Below are 24,435 nucleotides of genomic sequence, written 5' to 3'. Positions count from 1 at the left end.
TACCCTGGGCAGGGCCAACAGGTCGGGGGAACTGCGTAAGGACAGGAAGAGGGCTGAGTCCTGTGCAGACGCTGCTGAGGCTGGTGACGGGAGATGGGGTTGGAGACTGAGTGGGAGATGTGATAGGGCTATTCATCTGTGTGTTGGCCTGCAGAGGAAAGAAAAGCATGTCACACACTAGTCAAAAATCAAACCCTGCTCTAGGACTGGATCAAAACATCTCCAGGAAGGCCTTCCTATCTAATCCCACCTACCCAAACCTGACTATGATTCTACCCTATAACTCCTAAGCATTCAGGCAATCAGTTTCGGTTACATTAATTTCCACTTTCTGACACAAGCATAGCCTGCTTCATGTTATTAACTGGTCTTATGAAAACATTTTAGTTGAAACTGTCATAGACTCATATACTTAAAAGTCATCTGGTACAAACTTTTTATTTTGCAGATGAGGAAACTGAGGCCCAGAGAGAGTGACTGGTTTGTGGTTACATAGACAGCACAGCCATAAAGCAGGGATCTAAATCAGGCCCTGTGACTGCAAACCCAAGCTCTTACATGGTGCTGGACTGCTGTACTTAGTTTCACAGGAACAAAATGTTAAAATATACAACTGGTCAAAAGGTCATACCAGGGTTCTGTGCCCTTATGGTGGAGATGCCAGAATGTTGCTTTTAAAGTGCTTTTCAGGCCATCTTTAGGGCTGCTTATGCCTGGCCACAGCTGGTGGGTCCCATCGCTGGTTGCTCTCCTCACCAAGGGAAAGGCACCCCAGTCTCCCTCCCCCATGTGGCTGGGCTGGGAACTCACCTGGGGGCTGCTCTCAGGGTTGTACAGGTCTCCGGGCTTCTGACCCCGCTGGTCCATGCTGTAGTATTTACAGTGACTCCACTGGACCATAGATGGGGTCTGTGGGGCCTGGGAACCATTAGGAACACTGGGGACATTCAGCTGCATGACTACCACACCTGGTCCAGATGGGGACACTCCTGAGATGAGGAAAGCAACGGACTACTGAGCACAAGCTCTTTGCCGGCCTTCCCGGCTGAGCACTACGTGACAATGCCAACGAAGAGAGCCATCTACCAGCCCCAAGGTCACTCATCTACTGTTCTGCAGGAGATTTAAGACGAGGCGGACTGTTTTTGAACCCCCCTTCCTTCCAGATGCTGAACCTGTTCTGGAAGTCAGTGCTGATGTTAGTAGTCCAAGGAGAGAAAGGCCCTATTGCAGCACAGCGGAGTGGTATGAGTGTCTGAGTCAGTGTTCAAATCTCAATGGGCAGCATGAGGCCAGGATGGTGGACACTGTCAGGGCCTGCAGGAACTCCGAAAACGCCCAAAGATATCAACTGGAAATAAATGTCCCCACTCTGAACTTTCAGACACTTTGTATTCTGTACTATAGTCAGCTACTGTTTCTATTTGATTGAGCACCCCTTTTTTGTACATTCCACAGTGCTATGCTCAAAAAAGGCATCTGTTGATTGGTCAGCAGTCTCTGGTAACAGCAGAGGGGTTGTGCAAATATGGCTTCCCCCAGTCAGATGCAGCTTTTTTTTTTTTTTTAAATATGGAATCTCAAGCAGCTCAGGGGCTTTATCATCTCAAGGGAAGCAAAGTGTGTATGGAGGGGCGGGGATGATATAGTGAGGAGGAGGAACATGAAGAATAGTCCATAATTCCTCTCACAGCTAAAGCCTGAAGTAGAAGAGAGGCCATCTGACAGACAGGCCCTGCTGGTATGGACGGCCAGGGGATCTACAGGAGCCCAGCCCCTTAGCAGGAGACTGTCCTGGGTGATGGCTTGTCCCTGACCTCTCAGGCCCAGCTCCCTCTGGCATGATGGACCATCCTGCATGCATGCATGTGTGTGTGTGGGGGGGGGGGGGGTGGGGATGGTGGGGTAGCTGGGAGGGGGAAGGATGAGGAGGGAGTAAAAAGGAGTTATAAGACTGCCATTATCATGGCTCAGTGCTCTGGGGCCTGCTGCTGCTTTTGCCATCACATCTTTCTCCATGACGGAAACTGTCGAAGCCTCTGCCCCGGGCACCAGTCATGCTGTGAAGGGAATTTGATAGTTTCTTGGGTAGTTTTAACCAAACAGAGAGGAAAGGGAATTGAGGGGGGCCAAGCAGAAAGGCTCAGGAGATACAGCAATGAAGATCCAATATACTCCCTACCCTCCTGGGCTCACCTAAACAAAAAGCTAAACTACTCAGTGATGGATTTGTGTCTCCCCGAGATTCCTACACAGGGGAGCCCATCTGTCTGATTTAGAGGGGGACAATTTTGAGAAAAACTGGAATTGCTGGATGTGGTACATTTAATGACTCCCCCCTTGCCATAGTAGCTTTAGGTATTTCACATCCCATTTTAAACTCTCTTTTCCCCACCCTCCACCTGCCAACAAAATTGCAATTGACCTTATTCAAACATCCCACTGCTACCTTAGGGCCAGGGCAAAGAATCAAATCTACGACTTTTCTGGGAGGATGGCTCATAATCTGTGCTGAATGCCCTAGGCCAAAAGAGGGAGAGGGAGAGAGAGGGAAGGGGGAGAGAGAGAGACTGAGCGTGAGAGAGAGAGAGAGAGAGTGAGAGAGAGAGAGAGAGAGAGAGAGAGAGAGAGATTGAGTGAGAGACAGAGAGAGAGTCTGTCTGTCTCTCAGGGTGGGAGAAAAAGTATGTGGAAGTGAGCTCTTCCCACAACCAACCTGAAGGCAGGAGATTTTGTGAAGGGAGAAGACAAGACACATATCACACCCGATCCCCCAGAAAAACAAAGTCAAGCTTTTCAGTCACTGCCTCTGTCCTGTGTTCCCCCCACCCCCACCCATAGCCCTCTCTTGCTAGCCCCAAGCATTGTTCCTTCACTCAGCCGAGGACACAGAGGCCAGCTCTGCTGATGAGCTGATTTTTATGCTTCCCCTCCTCAAGCCAAAAGCAGGTGGCATCCGTTAGCAGCTGAAGTGTCGCTACTTCTTAATGGACACAGCAATAAAAAAAATAAAACCCCTAACGCCAAGCTACAGGATCTAATCAAGTTGGAAGAAGGGGTCTAGGGGAAGCTCTGTGTTTGTGTGTGTGTGTGTGGGGGGGGGTGAGGATAAGGAAATCAATTTCAGATTGAAAGCCCTGATAGGAGAGAGGACATGTGAATGGCTTTTTAAGTGGCATCATTAAACTCGGGCAGGAAGGTCGATGGGGCAGAGCAAGCTGCATAAATACAAACAGACGACGTTTATGTTTGGTGAAATTGGTTCCAAAAAGAAATCACTAAGATGGCAAAGCCCTGAGACTAAAAGGTTTCTCCAGACACTGAGTCAATAGCAGAGAATACCACATAACATGCTTAGACCTAGAGGGTCTCTTCAGGCCAATACTGACCAGGCCTCCCCATCTGCTTATTTTTGGTGTGCATATGCTGACAAGGATGGTAGTGATCTACCCACCCCACAGCTTTGGGAAATTCTTGGTAACAAAGTACGAGTATGTCAGAGAGTGGTTTTTGTATTTGTGTCTTCCTCATATTTATCTGTCTGAAGCATGAACAAACTGTTGTCACATTGTTTATGTGTCTATGTGCCTACACACCGCCAGGGGAGAGAGACATCCTTCCGAAGGTATCTAACAAAGGAATAAAGGTATTCCATCCTTTCAGGGAAGGAAAGCAGAGAAAATTTCCACAGTTATAGGTTACTTTCATATCCAACAAGGGAAGGGGTAAGAGGTGATGACTGTCATTGTGAAATGATTTGAGATTTCTGATATCTCTAACAAACCAGGGTAGAAGTTTTAAATAAAGCCAGTCCCAGTTACTGACTTTATTTTTTGAAAAATGACTATACTACTATACTCAAGAAACAAGGAGGCCAAGAGCAGGGAGATGACTTTGGGGCCTACAATTCTACTTGCTCTACAAGTTCCCTGCTCAGAATCCATTGTTTTAAAAAGAAATGGAGATAGCTATAAGTGGCATTCTATAGGGGATCCACAATGCAGGTCTCTGGAGGTGTGGCAGGTGTGATGGACCAGCTTCTTCCATCTGGTAAATAGCCAAAGTGAATAGAAGCCTAGAATCAGGGCAAGCGGGGAAAGAAAAGGACAAAACTGAAGAATCTCCAAGAGAACTAATCGGGCACTCCCATGAATTCCCCCCAAGGATTGCCTGTTTTGGTTAAGCTGACTTTGGAAGAACCTTAATTAAAGTGTCTTCTTTCCCTGATGCCACTCACTAGTCTAGTCCAGTTCTAGGAGTATAAAACATAGCAAGCACTCAAAAATATTTGATTAATGAATGATCCTGTTTCTAATTGTAAAACACACACACACACACATCTACACATCAATAGCTAACAGATACACAAAAGGACATACATTCAGGTATGCATGAGTATTCTGAGTATTCGTATACACACAGCAAAGAGAAGAAGAAAATGCCCTGAGGTTCCAAGAACCACCACAGGCTACAGTGACTCCCAGAGCAGGTTTTTCCAATTTCCATAACCCCACTGGGAAATTTGAGGCCAAATGCCCCTGGCTGACACTCAGGAGAAACAAGTTAGTGAGACTAGAAATGGGAAATGGGGAAAATTCCAGGGCGATTTGAGATTTCAACCCAGGAACTACCCCTGCTCATTTGGGCAGGGTGGAGGTAGAAAAAGGCAATGCATTACTATAGAATGGTTCCAACAGAGACAGGGATGATAAGAAATGGGGAAACTGTGAAGATGCCTCCCTATCACCAGAAGAGGGCACTCTAACACCCCTAAAATGAAATGTAACAGGAAGGCAGGCACTGAATTTCCTTTCTTCAGAAGCAGAGGATATCAGGGTAGAATGGGCACAAAGAGGAACAAAACAAGGGTAAGTTATTCAGAGAGGTCATCTCGGCCACAGGGTAGGGCACAGACTGCCTAACAGCTAACATTTACATAGTGCTTTACAAATATGACCTCATTTTAGAAAGCAGCTGAAGCACCTTGCTCAGGGTCACACAGCTAGTCAGATGGAACCTGAACTCAAGTCTTTCTGATTCCAGGTCTAGCATTCCATCCACAGCATCACCTCCCTAAATGCACTGCCTGCCCGTCATAGCATGAACTGAACGCTCAGGATGGTTCCCTGCTTTTCACATTTTCCAGAGTTCCCATACAGGTGAGGCTTGGTGTGATTGGGGGAAGGAGTCCTGGAAGGGCGGGGATATTTGTTACCGAAGCTGACTGGAAATGGACTTCTTTGTAAAATAATTTTAAAAGTATCTTCTTTATACACGAACAGCATTTGGCAAGAGATATTAGAATGGGAGGGAAGCCTGGTAAGTGTAAGACCATGCCCACTTTTCATACCAAAGCACTACTGGAGCAACAGTAATGATAATCATAATTCACATTCATATCACTCATTATAGTCTATACTTCCTTCACTGTAAGCATGGTAGTCTGAGCATTATTCTCATATTTTAGATTAAGAAATTAAGCCTCAGAGAGGTTAAATACGGACACTAATCAAAGAGGGAGCTTTCCTGGCCTGCACGCTGACCTTCAGCTCATACTCCTGAATGAGATGCAGGACTCCAGACACCTCAACCTTTGGAAGCCAATCCCACTTGCCTAGGTCCTGATCTGCTACACTGATGGGAGGAACAAGCCTCCAGAAGTCTTCCTTCTTATTGCCTCTAAAACAAGCCTTCTGTCCCTCTCAGTTGCCTAAGGCACTGGTACACCTCTTCTCCCTCACTCCTCATCCATCCTCTTACCTGACGGCCTCACCCTCTTACCTGAGTACTGTTGTGGCATCTGTGGTGGGCTGCATGGGGAAGGAGACTGAGGCATCTGGTACTGCTCAGAGCCAGGGGGCTGTAGAAACCCTACCGAAGGGCTGGAGAGACAGAAGAGAGAAAAATGGTAGGGGAGAGCGAACACAGCTCCTGGCAAACAGCTGCTATTCCCTGATCCTCCCCCTATGGGAAGCAGCAGCAGCTCCAAGATATCCCCAGACCAATTTGCCATGCAATTTCTAAAATCACTCATCAGTTCAAAGTTAATTATATATATTTGTACTTGATCATCTTTCAATTAGAAGGCTGCTAATCAGTGCTACAGATGGAATGTTAGTGACACATGCTCTTCCCAGAAGCTTGAAAACACCACACTCAGACATCCAGACATAGGGGCAAAGAGAGATAAAACCACAGAGACAACAGGATGCAGAGAGCTGCAGACATACAGATATGTCTACTGATGTACTATCTGTCTCACTTTGACAGTCATTTATAGAGAAAGAAAGATGGAGATGCATATACAAATATCTAGAGATACAGAGAAATATATGCAGATCGATATTGAAAGAGCACAAAACTGGAAGTTTAGAAGACCTGAGTCCTAATTCCATCATCTTTCTGGCTGGGAGGGTACAGAGAATGGTATCCAACCATGTTGACTACTTTTGGACTCAGGTACAAAATGTAGAATCCTACACATTTGTGACCTTTCCTTTTGATCCCAACAAATACAAAGAAACAAAAGTTGACTGAATACTTTGAGTTTTCAAGAACTTAGCCCCATTCTTTGACCAATTCCATGATAGCCGCCCATCCCATCCCCAATTTGTCCCACAAGGTTTCCACCTTGTGCCATTCTGCTGTGCTGGTGGGATCACACTGTAGTACACAGGCATGCTCCCTGCTGGTAAGCCCCCCTGTACTGACTGGCTAGCAGGGACCAGCACAGGTTGCTGAAAGGGCTGCTGGACCACATTCTGGGACTCATTTCCCACTGGAACCTGGAGAGAGATGGGATTAACAGTAATTCTTTTGTTCCCTTTGGACACATTCAGAGAGCAAAACACTACAACTACACCTTCCCCTCCTTGCTCCTTAGTACCAATAAACTTAGAAATACCTACCCCTCCTGCCTGCAGAAAATGCTGAAAGGTACCTTCTCTACCTCCCCCACTCCCAGCCCCCACCACAGACACCAAGTGTCATGAAGACTTGACCCAGGAGGAGAGAGAAGCAGAACTCCTTATTTCTTTTAGGTCCACTGTCCTACTGTTTGGGAGTACCTAATAATTTGCATAGGAGTAAAAAGACAAAAAAGGATTTAAATTAACTCTAACAGACTATCTAGGGGAGACCAGGTCTTATCTTGAAAGAAACATGTAGAAAGGGCTGATAAGTATTTAATATACTAGTAATGAAGTTCTAACCATGGATGACCCTGGGAAGGACTATCTTTTCCTTCTCTCTGAGGAACGGAGATAAGGCATCTCCTCTTCCCCAGAGTAATACCCACTTGGTATGAAGGTAGCGGAGTATACTGGACCACTAGGCCTTGCATCTGGCCCCCCATACTGCTCCTCTGGTTGCTGAGAAGGCCTTGATTCTGCGGCTGCTGGATACCCATCAAGCCCTGGTAAGCTGCCTGCTGCTGGTTGGACATTATGGGCTGTAACCCTAGAAGGAGAAGGGGTGGTTAGGGTTAGTATGTCTGACTTTGGGCAGCAACTCTTCCTCTTCTCTGTACTGCTTCATCTCCCCACAGGGCCTGATGCCTCCTTTGGGCTCATTTGGCTCTGGCACGTTTGGAGGGAGAAAGGGCTCTCCTTGTCCCAGCATCCTTCTCATTCCCAGCTTCCCTTTATCTACTTGGTGTCACCTACACAGGAAGTTCCTCTTACCAGGCTGCTGAGATGGCTGAGGCAGCTGTTGACCACGTTGGGGGCTGTAGGCCACCGGGTGAGAAAGAGGTCGGTATTGCTGGTTGGAGTTGGGATACTGCCCAGGAGGGTAGTAAGAAACCTGTATCTAGAGTAAGAAAAAACAGGAGGATAAACAGAGTCTTCTCCCTAACCTTGCCCCTTCAAAACAAATAAACAAAGAAAACTCTGAACTCCAAACCCAACCAATTATACAATATGTTAGGACTTGGAGCTAGAGATTTATAAATAGCTACTTTCTTTGTGTCTGTAATTGTTGGAAGGTCAACCTCCTGCCCAAAGATGGATTTAAATTATGGCAGATTAATGAAATGGCTCTCAGGGATGGAAAAGGATAGTGGGAAAAATTCTGATGATATTAAAAACAAAAGATATCAATAAGGAACTTCCTATCAGAATGCATTCAATGTAGGAAGAATAGGATGTTGACAGCTTTTTGTCTGTCTATCTGGAGTGGAGGAAGGAAAGAGGGAAGATGAAAGAAAGATTTTTAACCCTGTTAACAGCTTAAAAGACCAAAAGTAGGACTCAAGGCTTCCTACCTGTTGCGGGGGCTGTATGTAGCCCTGAGGCTGTAGGACTTGCTGGGCCGGGGGTGCATGGTTGGAGGTGGGGAGAGGCTGGCCTGTTGAGGCCATGATGAAGCCAGGCTGTTGAGGGTGTTGGGAGAGAAGCGGGGGCTGGAACAGGGCTGAAGATGGATCAGCTGCTTCGGCAGAACCTTGTCGGCTAAGGCTCATCTGCCCAAAGGGGTTGCTGAGATCATCCGTCTGTGGAGACAGTGGGTGACCCAGAGAGTGAAGGCAAGCAAAGCCTTTCTTCCTTGGCTCAGAGCTTAAAGACAGACAGACAAAGACACACACAGGGCTCCTGCCTACCGTCTTTTACAGACTTTGTGAAGGACCACGCTTCTACATTTCTGTGGCTCCCCTCCCCAGCACTGGAAACATTTTAAACTCTTTTTAACTGAAAAACTGATGTTTGAGGAAAAAACAATTTACAAATAATACTAAGAACCCTTAACCCTAGAGCTACTCCTCCCACTAAAGCAACACTGACCGCAAGGGTCTATAAATACGGCAGAGCAAGTAGAAATAGGAATGGGGGAAGGAAGGCTGGAGACTTTCATGTGTGGTGAAAATCAGACCAACTGATATGGTTGAAAAATTATAACCTACAAAGGTTGTAATCTTTAATAAGACCATCGCATCACCTCCTTCCCTTCTGGTTTTAAAAGCACTTCCTTGAGGGGGCAGTGATGGCAGATTCACACTGACCTTGGCCCAGCCACTGTCATGAAAGGGCTGTGAGATACCTATTCCCTGCTGACCTCCTCCGAGCGGTCATTTCCACCTCAGTTTTCTGATTTTGGCCTACAGATTCCTTGCCCTTCAGAAGCCACTTCCAATTCTCACCTCCATAAGGAGGCCAAGACCAAGTGGCTGAGGTGGGGGTGGGGCCGATCTATAATTACCTCATCTCTTAGCCTTTTTTCCTAAGCAGCAAGGGCAACAGTGTTACATCTCTCATTATGGTGCTAGGTTAGGGACTGCTAGCTCTCTCTTCTCTTCTATTCATCGGAGACAGACACACACATACAATACACACACATGAACACACATACACACAGAGCTAGATAATGAACAAAGCAGGAGGGGTTCTTTTGCAAGAGAAATCAGTGGACACCAAACATCAATGCCCTCCCCCTTATCCCCACTTTTCAGATCCTCAGCTCAGTTGTCTCACTCTCCCTGCCACCTTCCTCTCCTTAGGCCACACTGTGAGGAAATGGGCAAGAGGATAAGATGGGACTGTGCAATAGTTTGAGGTCTGTGTCCCAGGACTTTTCAGAAGGCAGGTAGAGGACAAGAGGTAGAAGAGGTAGGTAGAAGAACAGAGGGGATCCTGGTGAAAAAGCAGAAATATGGGATTAAAATCAGGGTCAGTCTACCCCCATAACCAAGATGGGGAAAATTGGGTATAGTGCTCAGATGGTCTCGCTCTTCAAAAGGCTGGCAGACAATTGGTGTAAAAACACTTGAATCGGGGATGCTGACCATACAATGAAAGAAAGATGAGAGCTGGTCTAAGATAAATTCCCCCAGATTCTCAGGAAGAAGGACCTGGGAGTTCCCAGGAACCTGGGTAGGCCCACTAGCCATCACCTTCATTTAAAGACTATAAACATAGAATGACGCAAAAGGAAAAGACAATGTGAGGCAGTGACAAGAATTATGAATTTAATTTTTAGAGTTCTAGTTTTGGCTCAGTTATTTCATGAGCTTTCTATCAAGCCACATGCTCCTTCAAATACACTATTTCAAAGAAGCTTTTTTCAGTAATCAAGTATTTATTTTTGTAGCCTTCCCTCACTGATCTCCACCCCCCCCCCACCCCCCGCCAAAAGCTAACAAATTCCCACATTGGTCATGTCCAAAGACGTGTTTCATTCTGCATCTCATTGACTGTTCCTTCTTAACATTCTCTACTGACTCTTCTGAATGTATGGGCCCAGTTTGTACCATATTCAATTGTATTCATTAATATGTTCCTTATTCTTGAATAATTCTATGGGCTTTGGAACAGAGCTAAACTAGACTGCAAGGTCCCTGAAACAAGAGCCACGTTTTCTATTTGTCTGTTATACAGTAGGGCCTTAATATTGACTGACTGACCTTGGGTAAGTTTCTCTGGTACTTCAACAAATACAGCAATATAGATATAAAAAGCACTGTGCTCTTCAGTAGAGTTACCAGAAAAACCCTGTTAAGTCTCTAAAGAAATGAAAGGGACACTACAGGTACTGGAGTTTTTGATATGGCAGGAAGGAAGAGGAGGGGATAAGACAATGATAGATTAAATTAAAATGGCTAGAGGAGGCTGTTTCAGAATCAGACCCCTTTTCCTTTCTTATACAGCTCAGGGGGGTCAGCCCCATTTCCCACTGTCCTAGATTCAGCTGTTTCTAACAGAGGAGTCAGGCTGAAGCCACTGGCATATAGCCTGGCCCAAATCAAACCCTCAAGGGGACACAGCTTTTAACAACACTGCTGGACAGAAAACACCCTGTGCTAATCAAGGAGATACACACACATGAATATATACATAAATACAGAATCTGATACACTAACACAGACATGTTCACATACAAGTAGGGATGAGAAAAGGAAACGGGGTATACCATATTGTACTGCTGGGGCGGAGAGACTGGCAGAAGGACTTGGGGACAGGAGCTTGGAGAGTATTGAACAGGCTGCGGAGAGGGCTGCAGAGCTGAGACTGGCTGTGGACCAGTAGAGAGGCATGCAGAGAAGGGAAGAAAAAAGGGTACAGGTGGGGGTGGGGAGAACACAGGGAGAGAAAGGAAGGAAGAAAGGGAGGGAGATGGGAAAGGAGGGAACAACAAGATTAATCATAAAAGAAATTGCAAATGAACAGTGAGGCTACTGAGGAGGCAGCATACTGGATCAGGAAAGGCACCTGGGAGCAGTCTGTATCTCTGTCACAGAAAGCTAATCTTACCTTCTCAGAGGACACCCAACACTACTCCTGGGGTATATACCTGTTCCAAACAATCTCAGAGTAGGTTCCCAGGCTCAGAAGCTGATTTGCTCTCTTACTACATACACAGCTTTCTTTTTTCCCCCACACACATAGCTTTCTAAACAAATGATTTTGAGGGAGCACTGCTGTGATACACCTTGCTTCTCAAGCCTCCTCTGAAGAGATTTCTAGTGATGCTGATGTGAGGTGGCTGCAGGAAGCCTGATGGGGGGGAGGGGGGTCATGTGAGGTCTGGCTTGGCTCCCCCTGCTGTGTTCCCAATTTCACACCACAGCTCTCCTGGATGATCTGCTCATTCACAAAGACTCTCTCTCTCTCCCTCCCCTGAGGACAGAGAAGGAAGAAAACCACCCATTTAATGCTTGGATCGGGCTGCTTCCTTCTTCTCCTGCCCTGTGCTTTAGCCCGAGAGGTTAATATGAAAGATCTCCCAGCACACAAGCAACGATCTAGGAATAAAATACAAAACAGCCTGGTTGAAATCAAACAGCTTTTGTTCCCACTGCACCTTCACCGGTTTCAAATCAGAGGATTTGTTTGTCAGGAATGTGCTGTGTTTCTAAACCACTTCTTTAAGGATGAGTCTTTCTTTTTTCTTTCTCTTTTTCCATCCAGCACATCTGATCACTTCTTTAGTTTCTCTAACTACAATCCCAGGTGACAGTGATAGAGTGAGAGTGAAGTTGTGGAGGGGGGGGTGTGTGAGTCTATGTTTGGGGGTGGGGAGGTAATCAGGGAACAGTCTCTACTTTCAGTTTTGGCTGACTATATAAAGGGCCTAAGCAGCTAGAATTCTCATGCTCCATACTCTTCCTCCCCCAAGCCTCTCTCAGCAGAGGGCAGCATTTGGACAGTGGAAACATTTCAGGGACTGGGTCAGGACAGTGGAGTATCTAAAAAAAATGAAAGAACTCTGTAGGATTGGGTTCTAATATATGAGTTGAAAAGAAAGCAAAGCTCATTTTCAAAGCAGCTAGGAGGAAACTATTCAATCTGCTATGTGACCCATATGTCCCAGTCTTAAAGACAAACCCCTCAATTGCCTACTCCAATAAGACATTGTGAATATAAAGCACTGGGTATGGAAAGTGCTAAGGACTTTTGGTACATAATCTTTTAATATTAACATTTTTCTCCGACCCTGTGCCGCCCAACCCAGCCCCAGTGGGAAAATTTAGTTCCCTCCCCTAGTAAACTTTGAGGCAGAGACAAGCACGGGATGGGCGCTGTCCTCTAATCTATGTGCTCCTAAGAGAAGTTTAGTAAGAGGGTCCCAATGGTATCTCAACTTCCATACTACCCTATCTCCTTCTCAAGAGAATGAAGTTCCCAAATCCTGGGAATCTTAAAGGACATGAAGAAGACAATCCTGCCACCTACTGGAGAATGCTGGTTAATGTCACCAGGTTTCCTCTGTAACAGAAGTATTACACAAAATTTTGGAGTGCTCCTTTTCAAGAACCCAGCTCTGTTATAAGCACACTGAGGCCAAAACGGTCATAGCCTCTCATTCTCAGCCCTGGCCAATGGAGTAGTTGCTCATGGCACGCAGACCAGGCCATCACCGTCCTTTCAGTCATGCTGAACTCCTCCCTATCCCTCCCCAGCATACCCAAGTTCTTGTCAAGGCCTGACAATTTTACCTTTGTACCATCTCCCGAATATGCCCCCTTTTCTCCTCTGACCCTACCACCACTGCAGAGTTCAGGCCTTCATCCCCTCATACCTGGCTCAAGTCTCTCCCCCTTTCAGTCCATCCTCCATTCAGTCGACACTTAGGAAGTGATCTTAAAGTATAGCTCTGACCAAGCCACAGGTTCTCAGCCCCCACCCCCACTCCCTCTAATCCAAGGAACTCCAGTGACTCCCTAATAATTCTGGGATCTTTGGCTTATACAGCCCTTCCTACCTTTCCAATCTCCTTCCACTTTACTCTGCTCCACCTACTCTATGACTTCATGCATAAGACACTCCCTCTCCTGCCTCCTGCCTTGCATGTTCACTGGCTAGCTTCCATGCTTAGAAGGTTTTCCTTTCTAGACTATGACCCCTGACTTCCTTCAAGTCTTAGTTTAAATACCACCTTCCGTGATCCCTCTTAATACTAGTGCCTTCCCTCTGAATATATCTCCCAATTTACCTGGTTTATATTTTCTATGTACACAACTGTCCACATGCTGTACCATCTATCAGCCTATGAGCTCAACCGTTTTGTCTTTTTGTATCTCCAGCACTTAATAAATCTTTGTTGACTTGACTTGACTCATGATTGGTAGGTAGTACTCAAAAGGGGAAGAACATGGTAAGAATGTCACCTGCATTCCAACCATCATCCTCATCTCCTCTCCCACCTGCTGTCCTGGAGAAGCCATACTTTTGTCTTATTCCACCCAGACCCAGACCACTTCCGGACTATCTCCACACCATGATCTCCCTGAAGTTTTCCCCCACTTCTTTCAGCTCCTCTTTATGTGCTGTCTTGCCCCATCAGATATACACTCTGGGAGAGCCGGGACAATTTTGTTTGCTTGAATTTTTTAAAATTTTTATTTATTTTAGTCTTAATTTATGGAATAAAACAAGAATTTCCATAAAATAGTATAATAAAAAAGATGACTGCACATGAAACTGAAAACTATTAGGTACAACTTGCTATTCCTTTTAAATATATAATAAAGTTATCATATAAATCTCCCCCCACCCAAGAATGGCTACCATCAGACACGTGTGTGTGTGTGTGTGTGTGTGTGTGTGTGTGTGTGTGTGTGTGAAATCATTATATACATACTTCTATTTATCAGTTCTTTCTCTGGATGCAAATAGCATCTTCCTTCATATGTCCTCTGTAGTTAATTTGGGTAGCCAAAATGACTTTTTCACTCAGAGTTGTTCTTAAAATATAGTTGTTACTGCATACAGTGTTCTCTTGGTTCTGCTCATTTTGCTCTTCGACATTTTGTGAAAGTCTATCCACATTTTTCTAAGATAATTGAGCTCATCATTTCTTATAGTACAGTATTATTCCACCACAATCACATACTACAACTTGTTCAGCCATTCTCCAATTGACAGGCATCCTCGACATTTCCAGTTCCTTTGTCACCACAAAGAGAGCTGCTATAAATATTTTAAAATATATAGGTTCTTTTCCTTTTGCCCCAAATTATCTTTGGAAATAAACCTAGTAGTGGTATTGTTGGGTCAAAGGGTATCAGCAGTTTAATAATTCTTATTTTAAAGAAAAATAATTCCTATTCTAATAATTTTTCTGGGCAGAATTCCAGATTGCTTTCTAGAATGGATCAGTTCACAATTCCACCAACAGTAAATTGGTGTCCCAATTTTTCCATATCCCCTCCAACATTTGTCACTTTCCCTTTCAATTATTTTAGCCAATCTAGCAGGTGTAAAATTATATCTCAAGGTTGTTTTAATTTGCATTTCTCTAACCAATAATTTAGAGCATTTTTTATGACTATAAATTGTTTTGATTTCTTCATTGGAAAACTTCCTGACCATTTATCAATTGAGGAATGACTACTACTCTTATAGATTTGACAAAGTTCTTTATATATTTGGAATATGAGACCTTTACTGAGAAACTGTCTATAAAAATTTTCCCTCAATTTTCTTCTTTCCGTCTGATCTTGGCTATATTTGTTTTATTTGTACAAAAACTTTTTAATTTAATGTAATCAAAATTATCCATTTAGCACCTTACTCTGCCCTAGAACAAAAAGTCAAAAATATAAAAGGAATTAATGAAGGAGGTTTAGCAGTATCAGCTTTAAACTATATTATAAGGCAGTAATTATCTAAACTATCTGATATGGAAACAGAGTAGACATATAATATACAGTAGCAAGTAAAAATAGTAAACTTGTATGACAAGTGTAAAGAATTAATATTTTGGGATAAGAATTCATTGTTTAGTAAAAACTGATGGGAAAACTGGAAAGCAGTATGGCAGAAATTGGGCATAGATCAATATCTTACACCACTTACCAAGATATGGTCAAAATGGATACATGACCTAGATATAAAGAGATATTATAAGAAAATTGGAAGAACATGGAACATACTACTTATCAGACTTATAGATAGGCCTGCTTGTATTTGTATTACTAGCACTTAGCACTTTGGCTGGTACTTAATAAATGTTCTCTTTATCCACCCACAAGCAAAAACAAAAAGTAGAAAAAAATGATTTTACCAAGGCTATGCTATTAAGTCAGATGGAGAGCTCACTGAGCTGGTCTGTCAGTTATATTTTGGACAGATGGACAATGAGCTGGGTCCAGAACTAGACAGAGTAATGTTGGGCTGAATTTAAGAAATTGCACAGTTCTCTTAATGACCACTAAGCACCCTGGAACAAAAGTCAATCATTTTAATATCAAGATCTGGTGGATGCAGTATGGGTATGAATCATGAACAATCTATACAGAACAAAACCTGGAAGTCACCCAAAGGACAATGAAGAGGTGCATAGTAGGTGTGATTAAGCTGCAGAAGAAAACCAATAATGAAACTGCCAGTTTAAGAGGTATAAAGAATATCATCAGAGAGCTATAATATGAAAAAGGGAGGGAGAAGCCAGTCATATGCTGGGAGCAAGGGATAACTCTTGGAAAACCCAAATATTCCACTCATATAATGTCAAGAGATATAGACAAAAGGCTCCTGTGGAGGACTTACAGGATACAGACAAAAGTAGTATGAGAAAGCAGATGGATGGGGAGGAATATAAATATTAATGATAAGATCACAGATTCATTGAAGCAATAGGTTCTTCTTCATATATTTTAAAATCTATACTTGTCAATGGGAATGAAAATAAAACTTAATCTTAAATAAAAGTCCTCCCACATTAAGCCTAAGGAATTATGTACTTTCCCTCAAACATCTACAATATTGTGCATTTGGTAGACAATGAACAGTGACTTATTCCAGAGTCAACAACCACTCTAGTTCTGAATGTAACCCCTCAATGTTACATAATGACTTGGGGCACCAGTCAAGAGAAAGTGGGGAAAAAAGGGAGTGCTGGGGTAGGGAGGAGAGAAGATGGGAGAAATGAAATGGAGAGGTAAAAGAAAAAAGGATACATAAAGAAAAGTGCTAATATCACAAAGGTCCCAGATGCCATTCAGGAACAAAATTCCACAGGCTTCTTAAGCCTTATTTACAGCATACAGTGAAGATCTAATCTAACCCAACAAGCATGCATTAAATGCCTACAATGCATCAGATGCAAAGGATAAAAAAAACAAGATGAAAAACTGTTCCTGACTTCAAGGAATTTACATTCTATTGGGAAGATGCATTATATAACCAGATAAATATGTACATAAAATTTGAGAAGGGAAGTGTTTCTGGTATTAAATGGTAAATGAGCTGAGCCTGGAAGGGAACAAGAGACTCTAAGAGAAGGCAGTGAAGAAGTGCAATTCAGGAATAGAGGACAGCGCAAGCAAAGGTACAAATACTGGAAGTAAGTTTGGGGGAGTTTTGGAGAACTTGCTATGTAAATCTGAGAGTCGTTTGCATTAACATGGGAGTTTCTGAGATCACCATGAGGAAGGATTCAGCGTAGAGTATAGAATGTGGACGTCAACCCTGCCAAGGAGTCAGAGAGATCTGTCCAATAGGCAGGAAGAGAACCACAACAGAAGTGATATAAAAACCCTGGGAGGACAGAAGATCCAAATGATACAGAAGGAGAACTGAGAAAAGGACGGCCTTACTGAGTGCAACTTCAGGACAGTTGTGGGGAACAGAAAGCCATATTGCGAGGAGTTGAGAAGTGAGTGGAAGGTGAGAAAGGGGAAGCAACTGAGTGTAGAGTTTTTTTCCTAAGACAGTGTGAAAGGCAGAAGAAATACGGGAAGATAGCTTGAGAGATTCAAGTGAAGGTTTTTTTAAGACTAGTGAGGAATCTTATCATGTTTGTAGGCAGCAGAGAAGGAGCCAGTGGATAAGGAGAGATGTAAAATCAGGGATAAAGTGGGGATAATTGAAGGAGCAAACTCCAGGAAGGGATGGGATCGAGGGCATAATGGGGTTGGCACTGACAAGGAAAGGAGACCTCTTTATCATGGACCGAAGCAAAAGAAGGGAGAGAAGGAAATGATGCTGATGTGATCTGAGGTAGGGAACTGGGGAGAAGAGGAGGCTTACAATGGATGGCCTACATTTTCCAGTGAAGTCTGAGGTGCGGTACTCTGCCGAGAGAAGAGAAAGAGAGGAGGCAGTGGAAGAGTACATGGCTTCAAAAGAGAAGAGAGAGTATGGAATATCTCCAATGGAATGGAGTCAATCAAAGAAAAGTCTATTTATTGCAGGGCAGAAGTGAGGAACCAGATGGGAACAGATAACCTAAGTCTGTAGTGGACCCAATCAGCACGGCTGTATGACTTCCCCTAGGTGTTCAGCATGAGTGGAAAAGGTAGATGTGTGAGGAAGCCAGGACTGCAGCACAAAAGAGGATGAGTGCTGAGGTAATGACAACACTAGGAATAACGATGACCTCATCCATAGTACTGTAAGGTCTGCAAAGCGCTTTCTATTTTCTCACTTAGCCTCACAACAGTTCTAGTAAGCAAATGCTATTACTATCTTCATCCGACGGATGACGAAATAGAGGCAAAGAGTTAAATGACTTGCTCAGGGTCATACAGCAGAACAACAGCGCCAAAGGGTCAAGGACAATCTAAATCTGAACTGGATGACTAGAATGGACATTTGTGAGGCAGGAAAGTAAGGCCAGAGCAGGGTAAAGCAGGGAGGGACAGAGTTCCTGGAGATCTAAGTGAGGACACGGAAGGGTTTTAGGAGGACTGAGGCATAAAAAGAGCCAAAAGGACAGAAGGCTAGGTCTGACCAGCCACAGGCACTTCAGAATTATGGACTTCGAGGAGGGCGAGTTTGAGGGGAAGATCATCCCTTCATACAGCTGAGGCAGAGTAAAAGTGTAGGAAACAGGAGTGGAGGATGCTGATAAACTGGAAAGTAAGGAAATCTTAGGGGATTTCAACTGAACAAGTCCTCAAGTATAAGGACAGTGCTTGTGAACCACATAGAGCACTCTTAGAGAGAAGAGAGTGACTGTCCATCCACCTATCCATCCAGCCAGGGCCTTGTGGCCAGGGAAGAGAGCTTTGCTATAGGTTGCTTATGACTCAGAATCACAGGAAAGCCATAAAGCAGTTGAGATTGTTATGATCTTCCCCCAAACAACAGCAATGTTGATTTGATTATTATGTCCTGAGTAAGAGGTGGAAGTCACAGGCAGCTACTGAAGTTTCTTGAGCAAGGGACTGACACAGACTTGTGCTTTCAGAAGACTATTTTTGTTGTTTTTTTTTTCTTTTGAGGCAGTTGGGGTTAAGTGACTCACCCAGGGTCACACAGCTAGTAAGAATCTAAGGCTAAACTTGAACTTAGGTCCTCCTGACTCCAGGGCTGGTGCTCTATCCATTGTGCCATCTAACTGCCCCCAGAAGATTATTTTGGCAACTGTGTGGAAGGTGTATTGATTGGAGAGGAGAGATTAAATGCCAGTAATCTAACTGGGAAGCTGTTGCAATAGTCTTGATGAGACTCAACTAGGGTTATAGATGTGTAGTGGAAAAGGGACAGACATCAGAGACGCGGCAATAGAACAAAGAGTCAGTAAATCAATTACGGCTCTGAGGGCAGAGGTGTCAGGGTTAAGGGCCAGTCTTTTTCAGACCCATCACTGCTAGTCTCTCTTTTTATTCCTCCCCATCTTCTTCTATTTTGGGGGATGGGTAGAGATAGCAGTGAGGATGAGATGTCATTAAAGAACACACATTTCAGATGAAATTACACAAACACTAGAGGTTTGGGGGCCTGGAAATCCTGTCTAAAGATCAGCAATAATAGAAGACATCAAAAGAGATAAGACCAAGTGACAGAAACACATAGAAAGATGCCTGAACACACCCAGATGAAATGAAAGACACATATGAATGGATGCACACAGAAAAACATACACACTGAGTCTTTGTGAGTGAGATGAGGCAAGCCCAAATGAACAATGCACGACAATGCTAGAAAGAGACAGCAGAGAAAAACTAATGGACTGAAACCACTGACTAACAGAAATGTGCATGAAGGAGGAGAGGTTCTTCTAGACGGGAAGGAATCGCAGAGTCTCTGAGCTGGAAGGGCCCTCACAGGTGATCTAGTTCAATGCCTAACAGGGATCCTCTCTACAATATCCCACAATGGCCAGCTAAGTCTCCACTGGAAGACCTCACCCAGGGAACTTACCACCTCCCAAGGCAGCCAAATCCACTTTTAGTTCTAATTGTTAGCTTTTCCTTATACTGAGTTCAAATTGTGCTAGCACTAAGTAAAACAAGTCTAGAAGATTGGGCTACCTGGGCCTGCAAAAGGGGGAGCAGTTCCTAAGACCTGTTTTTAGGTACCTGGAGAAGATATACACGATGTCTTTGTCCTTCTAGACCAAGTTTCACTTTGAAGAAAATAGGTTCTTGGCATGGAGAAGATGGGAGGAGTAGAAAGCCTGGTAGATGAAAAGTAAAGCAAAGGAGATGTAGGCAGCTAGGTGGCGCAATGGGAAGTTGGAGTCAGGAAGACCTGAGTGTGAATCTTGCCTCAGACACACCCTATCTGTGTGACCCTGGGCAAGTCACTTGACCCCTTTCAGCCTCAGTTTCTTTATCTGCAGAATGAGAGTAATTACAGCACCTTCCAGGGTTTTTCCTGAGGTTCAAATGAGATAACACAGCCCTGTGTAAGTGCTAGCAGATATAAGGACACCCCAACCCAGAGAAAAAACTCCAGAAGAATACTGCAGGATCTTCACTCTGGGTGACAATCTTAGTTTTAAGATTCAGTTCAAACATCAGGCATGTATGATACATAGTGGATCTGTGAGCTGTTGTGAGTTAAACAGTGTTAAACAATGAGCACAGGATTAATGGGTCAGAGATTCAGAGCTGGAAAGGCTCTAAATGATCTTAATTACATCCTAACAGAATCCTAGATTATCCTAAGGGGGCACAGAGTTCAACCCCTTCATTTGACAGATGAGAAAGCTGAGGCACAGGGAGCTGAAGGGATTACATAGATGGTACCTGTAGTGGGACTCGAACCCAGATCTTCCTGATCCCAAGTCCAGGGCTCTATCCTTAAGCTATACTGCTTTTCTGTCATACTAAGATAAATGCAAAACTGGTCATGCCACGAAGGAGCTCCCATTCTACTGGGAATGAAGGGGACACAGGTAAGTAAATGCAGTAGAAAAACAAACAAATAAATGAGAGAACAAACAAGCAAACATATTAACAAGCAGGGGCACAGAGACAGGAAACGGAATGCCCAATGCAGGGGACCCCAGACAGCACAGGACCGAGCTGTTCCTTGGCTCTTCAGTCAGTGCTCTCCAGTTAGAGTCAGCCTCATTCACGTGCCAGGAGCTATCAAGATCCCAAGCTCAACCAAAGGAGGAAGACCCTGAGAAAACACCGGGGCTCCAGTGTTCTCTGTTAAAGCTGTTCTGGAAGACCTGAGGAGTTGTCTCCTCATCTCCCCCACAGAGACACACAGTCTGAGGCTCAGCCAGGCCAAGGTGGGAGTACAGTGTTCCTTTCAAGTACCAAATTTGGATACAATGAGCAAACTGCCATCCTGATGCGAAAGGGGAGGGGGACAAGGGAAAAGGATGGAATAATGGATGGAAAGGAGGAACCTCATCTTTAAGCCTAAAGAGAGAAACAAGGCAGCAGGAAAAACCAAGCTCAGGGCTCTCTGTCCAACCCTCCCCACTCCCCCTACACAAAGAGGAAGAGGAATAGCATTTTTCCAAATAATGATCCTTCCTGCCGCCCACAGTACCAACTGTACCTTCACAGCCTGCCTCAATCAGAGCCTCTGACACTGAGCAGTGACTCACCTGTGAGATCATGTGATTACTCAAGGGTGGCTGTTGCTGGGGTGTGGGTGGGAGAGCTGGATGCTGCTGCTGCTGCTGTTGGGCAGTGCAAGGGAGAAGGCCCCGGACAGGCTGGGATGAGGTGACCTGGTTGCACACTTCTGGGGCACCTAGTGCTAAACCTAAAGCACAGAGGAGACACAAAGCAATGAACACAAACTAGTCCCACCATGGTTCTGTCCTCCTCATCCAGCAACCCCACCGTCTCCCCATCCCTCCCTCAAATATCTCTGCAATGGCACAGATTCATTTCAGTTCGCCTGCTGAAGGGAGTGATCACTCACCTCCCAGAGGGGAACTGCTCTGTCATCAGTGTGTGGTTCTGAGATTAAACCAGATGTGAGGCTAGTAGGTAATGTCAGGAGCAATTAGGCAGCCTCAGAACAGAAGGGCCATTCCCTGCCATGTCCAGGGAAGGACTGCAATGATATTATCCAGGTTTCTGGTCCCGTGAGAGCCCTGGCCTCTCTTGGGTTTCCTTTCTACCATCAAGTTTGTTTAAAGAAGTGCTGAGAAGGCAAGTTTGCTTCTCTTGGTACATCCATGTGTGCAATCCCTCCCCTCCAAATTCTCCTTCCCCATTTCAGATTCGCTCACACTGGCAAGACCAGGGCCTGGGTGGAAGCTCTACAAGACAGTAGATCTCAACGGTAGACTTAATTTTTAATACTATGCATGTAAGCTAGAAACAAGACCTGGAGAACAAACCTCAGGCCATAGTTGATTAATTTTCCAGAGACAGCTAGGTATCAGGGCGAGCAGTGGGTAGTAAAGGTTAAATCTCCTAGTCTATAGGCTTAACAGACAAAGGGAGGAGAGAAGGCAGGAGAATATGTAACAGTGGAAGAAAAAACCACGGGACCATTTATGACCATGGCCTGCACAGTAGGTGTTGGGGGTAAACAAGAGAAATTTCCTTCTTCCTTATGCTCAGGAATCAAAGGGAACATGAATGCTTGGGCTCCCTGAAGTGCTGTAACAGCTTTACTTCTTCCAATCAGTCACAAAGCACACACAGCTAAGATTGTTGCCATCCCTCTTCTATGTAGCCACTATAATCTCAGGGCTCACAAAAGAAACACATGTTAAGTGAATGAGAAGACAACCAAACCCAGCTCTCCCATGTATCTGGGTTTATAAGCTGGACCTTGGACTAGCAGAGGTGCTCCTCCTCAGTCAGATGCAGATAAAGTGACAGGGCCTAATAAGGCAGTGGGATTTATCACATGACAGGGGTCTGAAGGAAATCAGGCAGTGGGCTTTAAAGTAAAGGGAATGCCTCTTCTGTCCCTGTTAGGTTTTCAACATTGGAGCCACTGTTTTGTTGTAGGTAGATGCTGGGGTGGTTTTTAGAAAAGCTGGCTTTGATGCAGAAGCTTACAGAAGGGGGGCTGTAGTACCTGGCCTGGAGATTCTTCCTGCACTGCCTCCTTTATTGCTCCCAATGCTGTCACCCCGGGTGAGAATGGAGATCCCACTGAAGCTGCTGGCTTTGGTAACAGGTGGCCGCATACTACGGACAGAGCCATCTGAGTCTGTGCTGCTCCAGGGTCGGGGCTCCAGGGATTTGATCTCGCTGTCTGTGCTGCTCTGGCGGCTGCTCGAGGTACGGCTCAGCCCCTCACGGTTCCCCCTGCAGAGACCACAGTGGTCAGAACGCCCCCCACCCCACCACCTTGACATAAGAGTTAGGGGAGAGCTCATTTCAGTTCTTTTGAGAACAACGAAGACGGGGCACATTGATTTCTTGTTAGCTGGCCAGCTGATTGAGGCTTGATGGGAGCAGACAGAACAAGACCAAGAGTGGCAACAAAGAGCAGAAGGGCACATCTGGGAGAGAGAGAGAGAGAACTGGTGACTGAGCTAACAGGAGTGGTTGGAATACGACACAAAATCCAGAGACTGGCTTCAGCCTCTTGTTCCCCTTTGCTAACCCACACATGGAGGAAGTGATGGGCTAGCGGACCAGCAGTAGAGCTCGTCTGTCTGGAGGTGGACCAGTCACAAGGATTTGACAGAGTAAAGTTCTAGCAGGTTCCCTGTGTAACTCCCAGATCCAAACCCATCAAAGGTCCAGATCATGGCCATTTCTGAGGGGGTGGGGAGGTACCTATTGGTCTGGCCTCAGGGAACCTGGCCCAGCCTGCTTAATGGCACCTGCTACACATGGAAATTTGGACACAGCTGGTTCTAAAGACTTCCAGCCAAATAAAATCAAACAAACTTCTCTCTGGGGCTCAGAACAATGAGAGAGGAAACACTGTGCCTCCACCCTCCATGTTCATGCACATCACCATATTTCCCAGTCAAAAGAACAAGTACAGTTATGGGGGCAAAGGTATACTCTACTTTAAGTGATGGGCATTCTTACTAGTCTAAACTGTTAAGTTTAGAATGAAAAGCCTAATTCCCACTGACCTCCCAACCACTGAAGATCCCCTATGATTAGCCTATCAAGTGCCAGGGACTTTCTTCTCATCCCCAAAAGCATATCTGAATTGGAGATAACAGATAATAAGAGTAAATGGGAGGGCATTTGTCCTCAACCAAAATATATAGTCCCAATCTGTTGGTACCCAAGAAACTGTCTCACTTTAGGGAACAAAACCTTGAACCTCAACTATAAAGCATTATACAAATGACTCCAACTCCCCTCACCCCTGCCCAGATGTTTAGTGGGGTCAAAAGTCCTATTGTTAGTTTGGCCATCCGTCAAAGCAGGTACGCCACAACTGGGTCCAACCCCTTGCCAGACACCAAAGACTGATAGGCTCCTGGTAAAATTTTCTCTCTTAGAGACTTTCATATGTTTTAAAAAAGGAACCTTGTGTTCCTTGATTATTTGACCAAAAAGCTAGACTTGTGAACAGGGTCTTTCAAGGATTGTGGAAGCACCTCCGTTTTCTAAGGATTTCCATGTAGGCCAGGGAGAGTTAGGAAGAATGGAAACAAGAAAGAAGTATAATCAGTGTGGAGTGATAATCAAGGACAGGAGCAGTACCCAATCTAAGAAAAGAGTCAAAAGAAAGAGGAAGACCAAGAGGAATCCTGACAGAGGGTGAGAAAGAAGGAACAATAGGGGGAGGAAAAGGGAAAGAAATGAAAAGAGGAAAAGGAAGAGAAAGTGAAAGAGAAAGGAAGGGAAGCAGAGAGAAAGGAAAAAAA

At 44.8% G+C, this 24,435-nt stretch overlaps 1 protein-coding gene across 8 annotated transcripts in view; it reads right to left on the bottom strand.

Moving 5' to 3' along the window:
* The window catches only part of R3HDM2 (R3H domain containing 2), a 166,106-nt gene that overhangs the window by 4,260 nt on the left and 137,411 nt on the right, over nucleotides 1–24,435 (bottom strand). For 4 of the 8 annotated variants that reach the window (XM_036759546.1, XM_036759542.1, XM_036759543.1 and 1 more), the window contains 10 exons: nucleotides 22,671–22,903; nucleotides 21,232–21,392; nucleotides 10,903–11,004; nucleotides 8,264–8,491; nucleotides 7,683–7,809; nucleotides 7,298–7,458; nucleotides 6,631–6,785; nucleotides 5,782–5,882; nucleotides 811–989; nucleotides 4–148 (listed from right to left, as the gene is read on the bottom strand). In XM_036759546.1, the coding sequence (XP_036615441.1) occupies nucleotides 4–148; nucleotides 811–989; nucleotides 5,782–5,882; nucleotides 6,631–6,785; nucleotides 7,298–7,458; nucleotides 7,683–7,809; nucleotides 8,264–8,491; nucleotides 10,903–11,004; nucleotides 21,232–21,392; nucleotides 22,671–22,903 (1,592 nt within the window). The remainder of the gene's footprint in view (nucleotides 1–3; nucleotides 149–810; nucleotides 990–5,781; nucleotides 5,883–6,630; nucleotides 6,786–7,297; nucleotides 7,459–7,682; nucleotides 7,810–8,263; nucleotides 8,492–10,902; nucleotides 11,005–21,231; nucleotides 21,393–22,670; nucleotides 22,904–24,435) is intronic. The other 4 variants (XM_036759545.1, XM_036759548.1, XM_036759549.1 and 1 more) reach the window with 1 other exon arrangement.

Source organism: Trichosurus vulpecula, chromosome 5, assembly GCF_011100635.1.
Source record: "Trichosurus vulpecula isolate mTriVul1 chromosome 5, mTriVul1.pri, whole genome shotgun sequence".
NCBI lineage: Eukaryota > Metazoa > Chordata > Mammalia > Diprotodontia > Phalangeridae > Trichosurus > Trichosurus vulpecula.
This window is presented reverse-complemented; position numbering and strand designations above follow the sequence as displayed.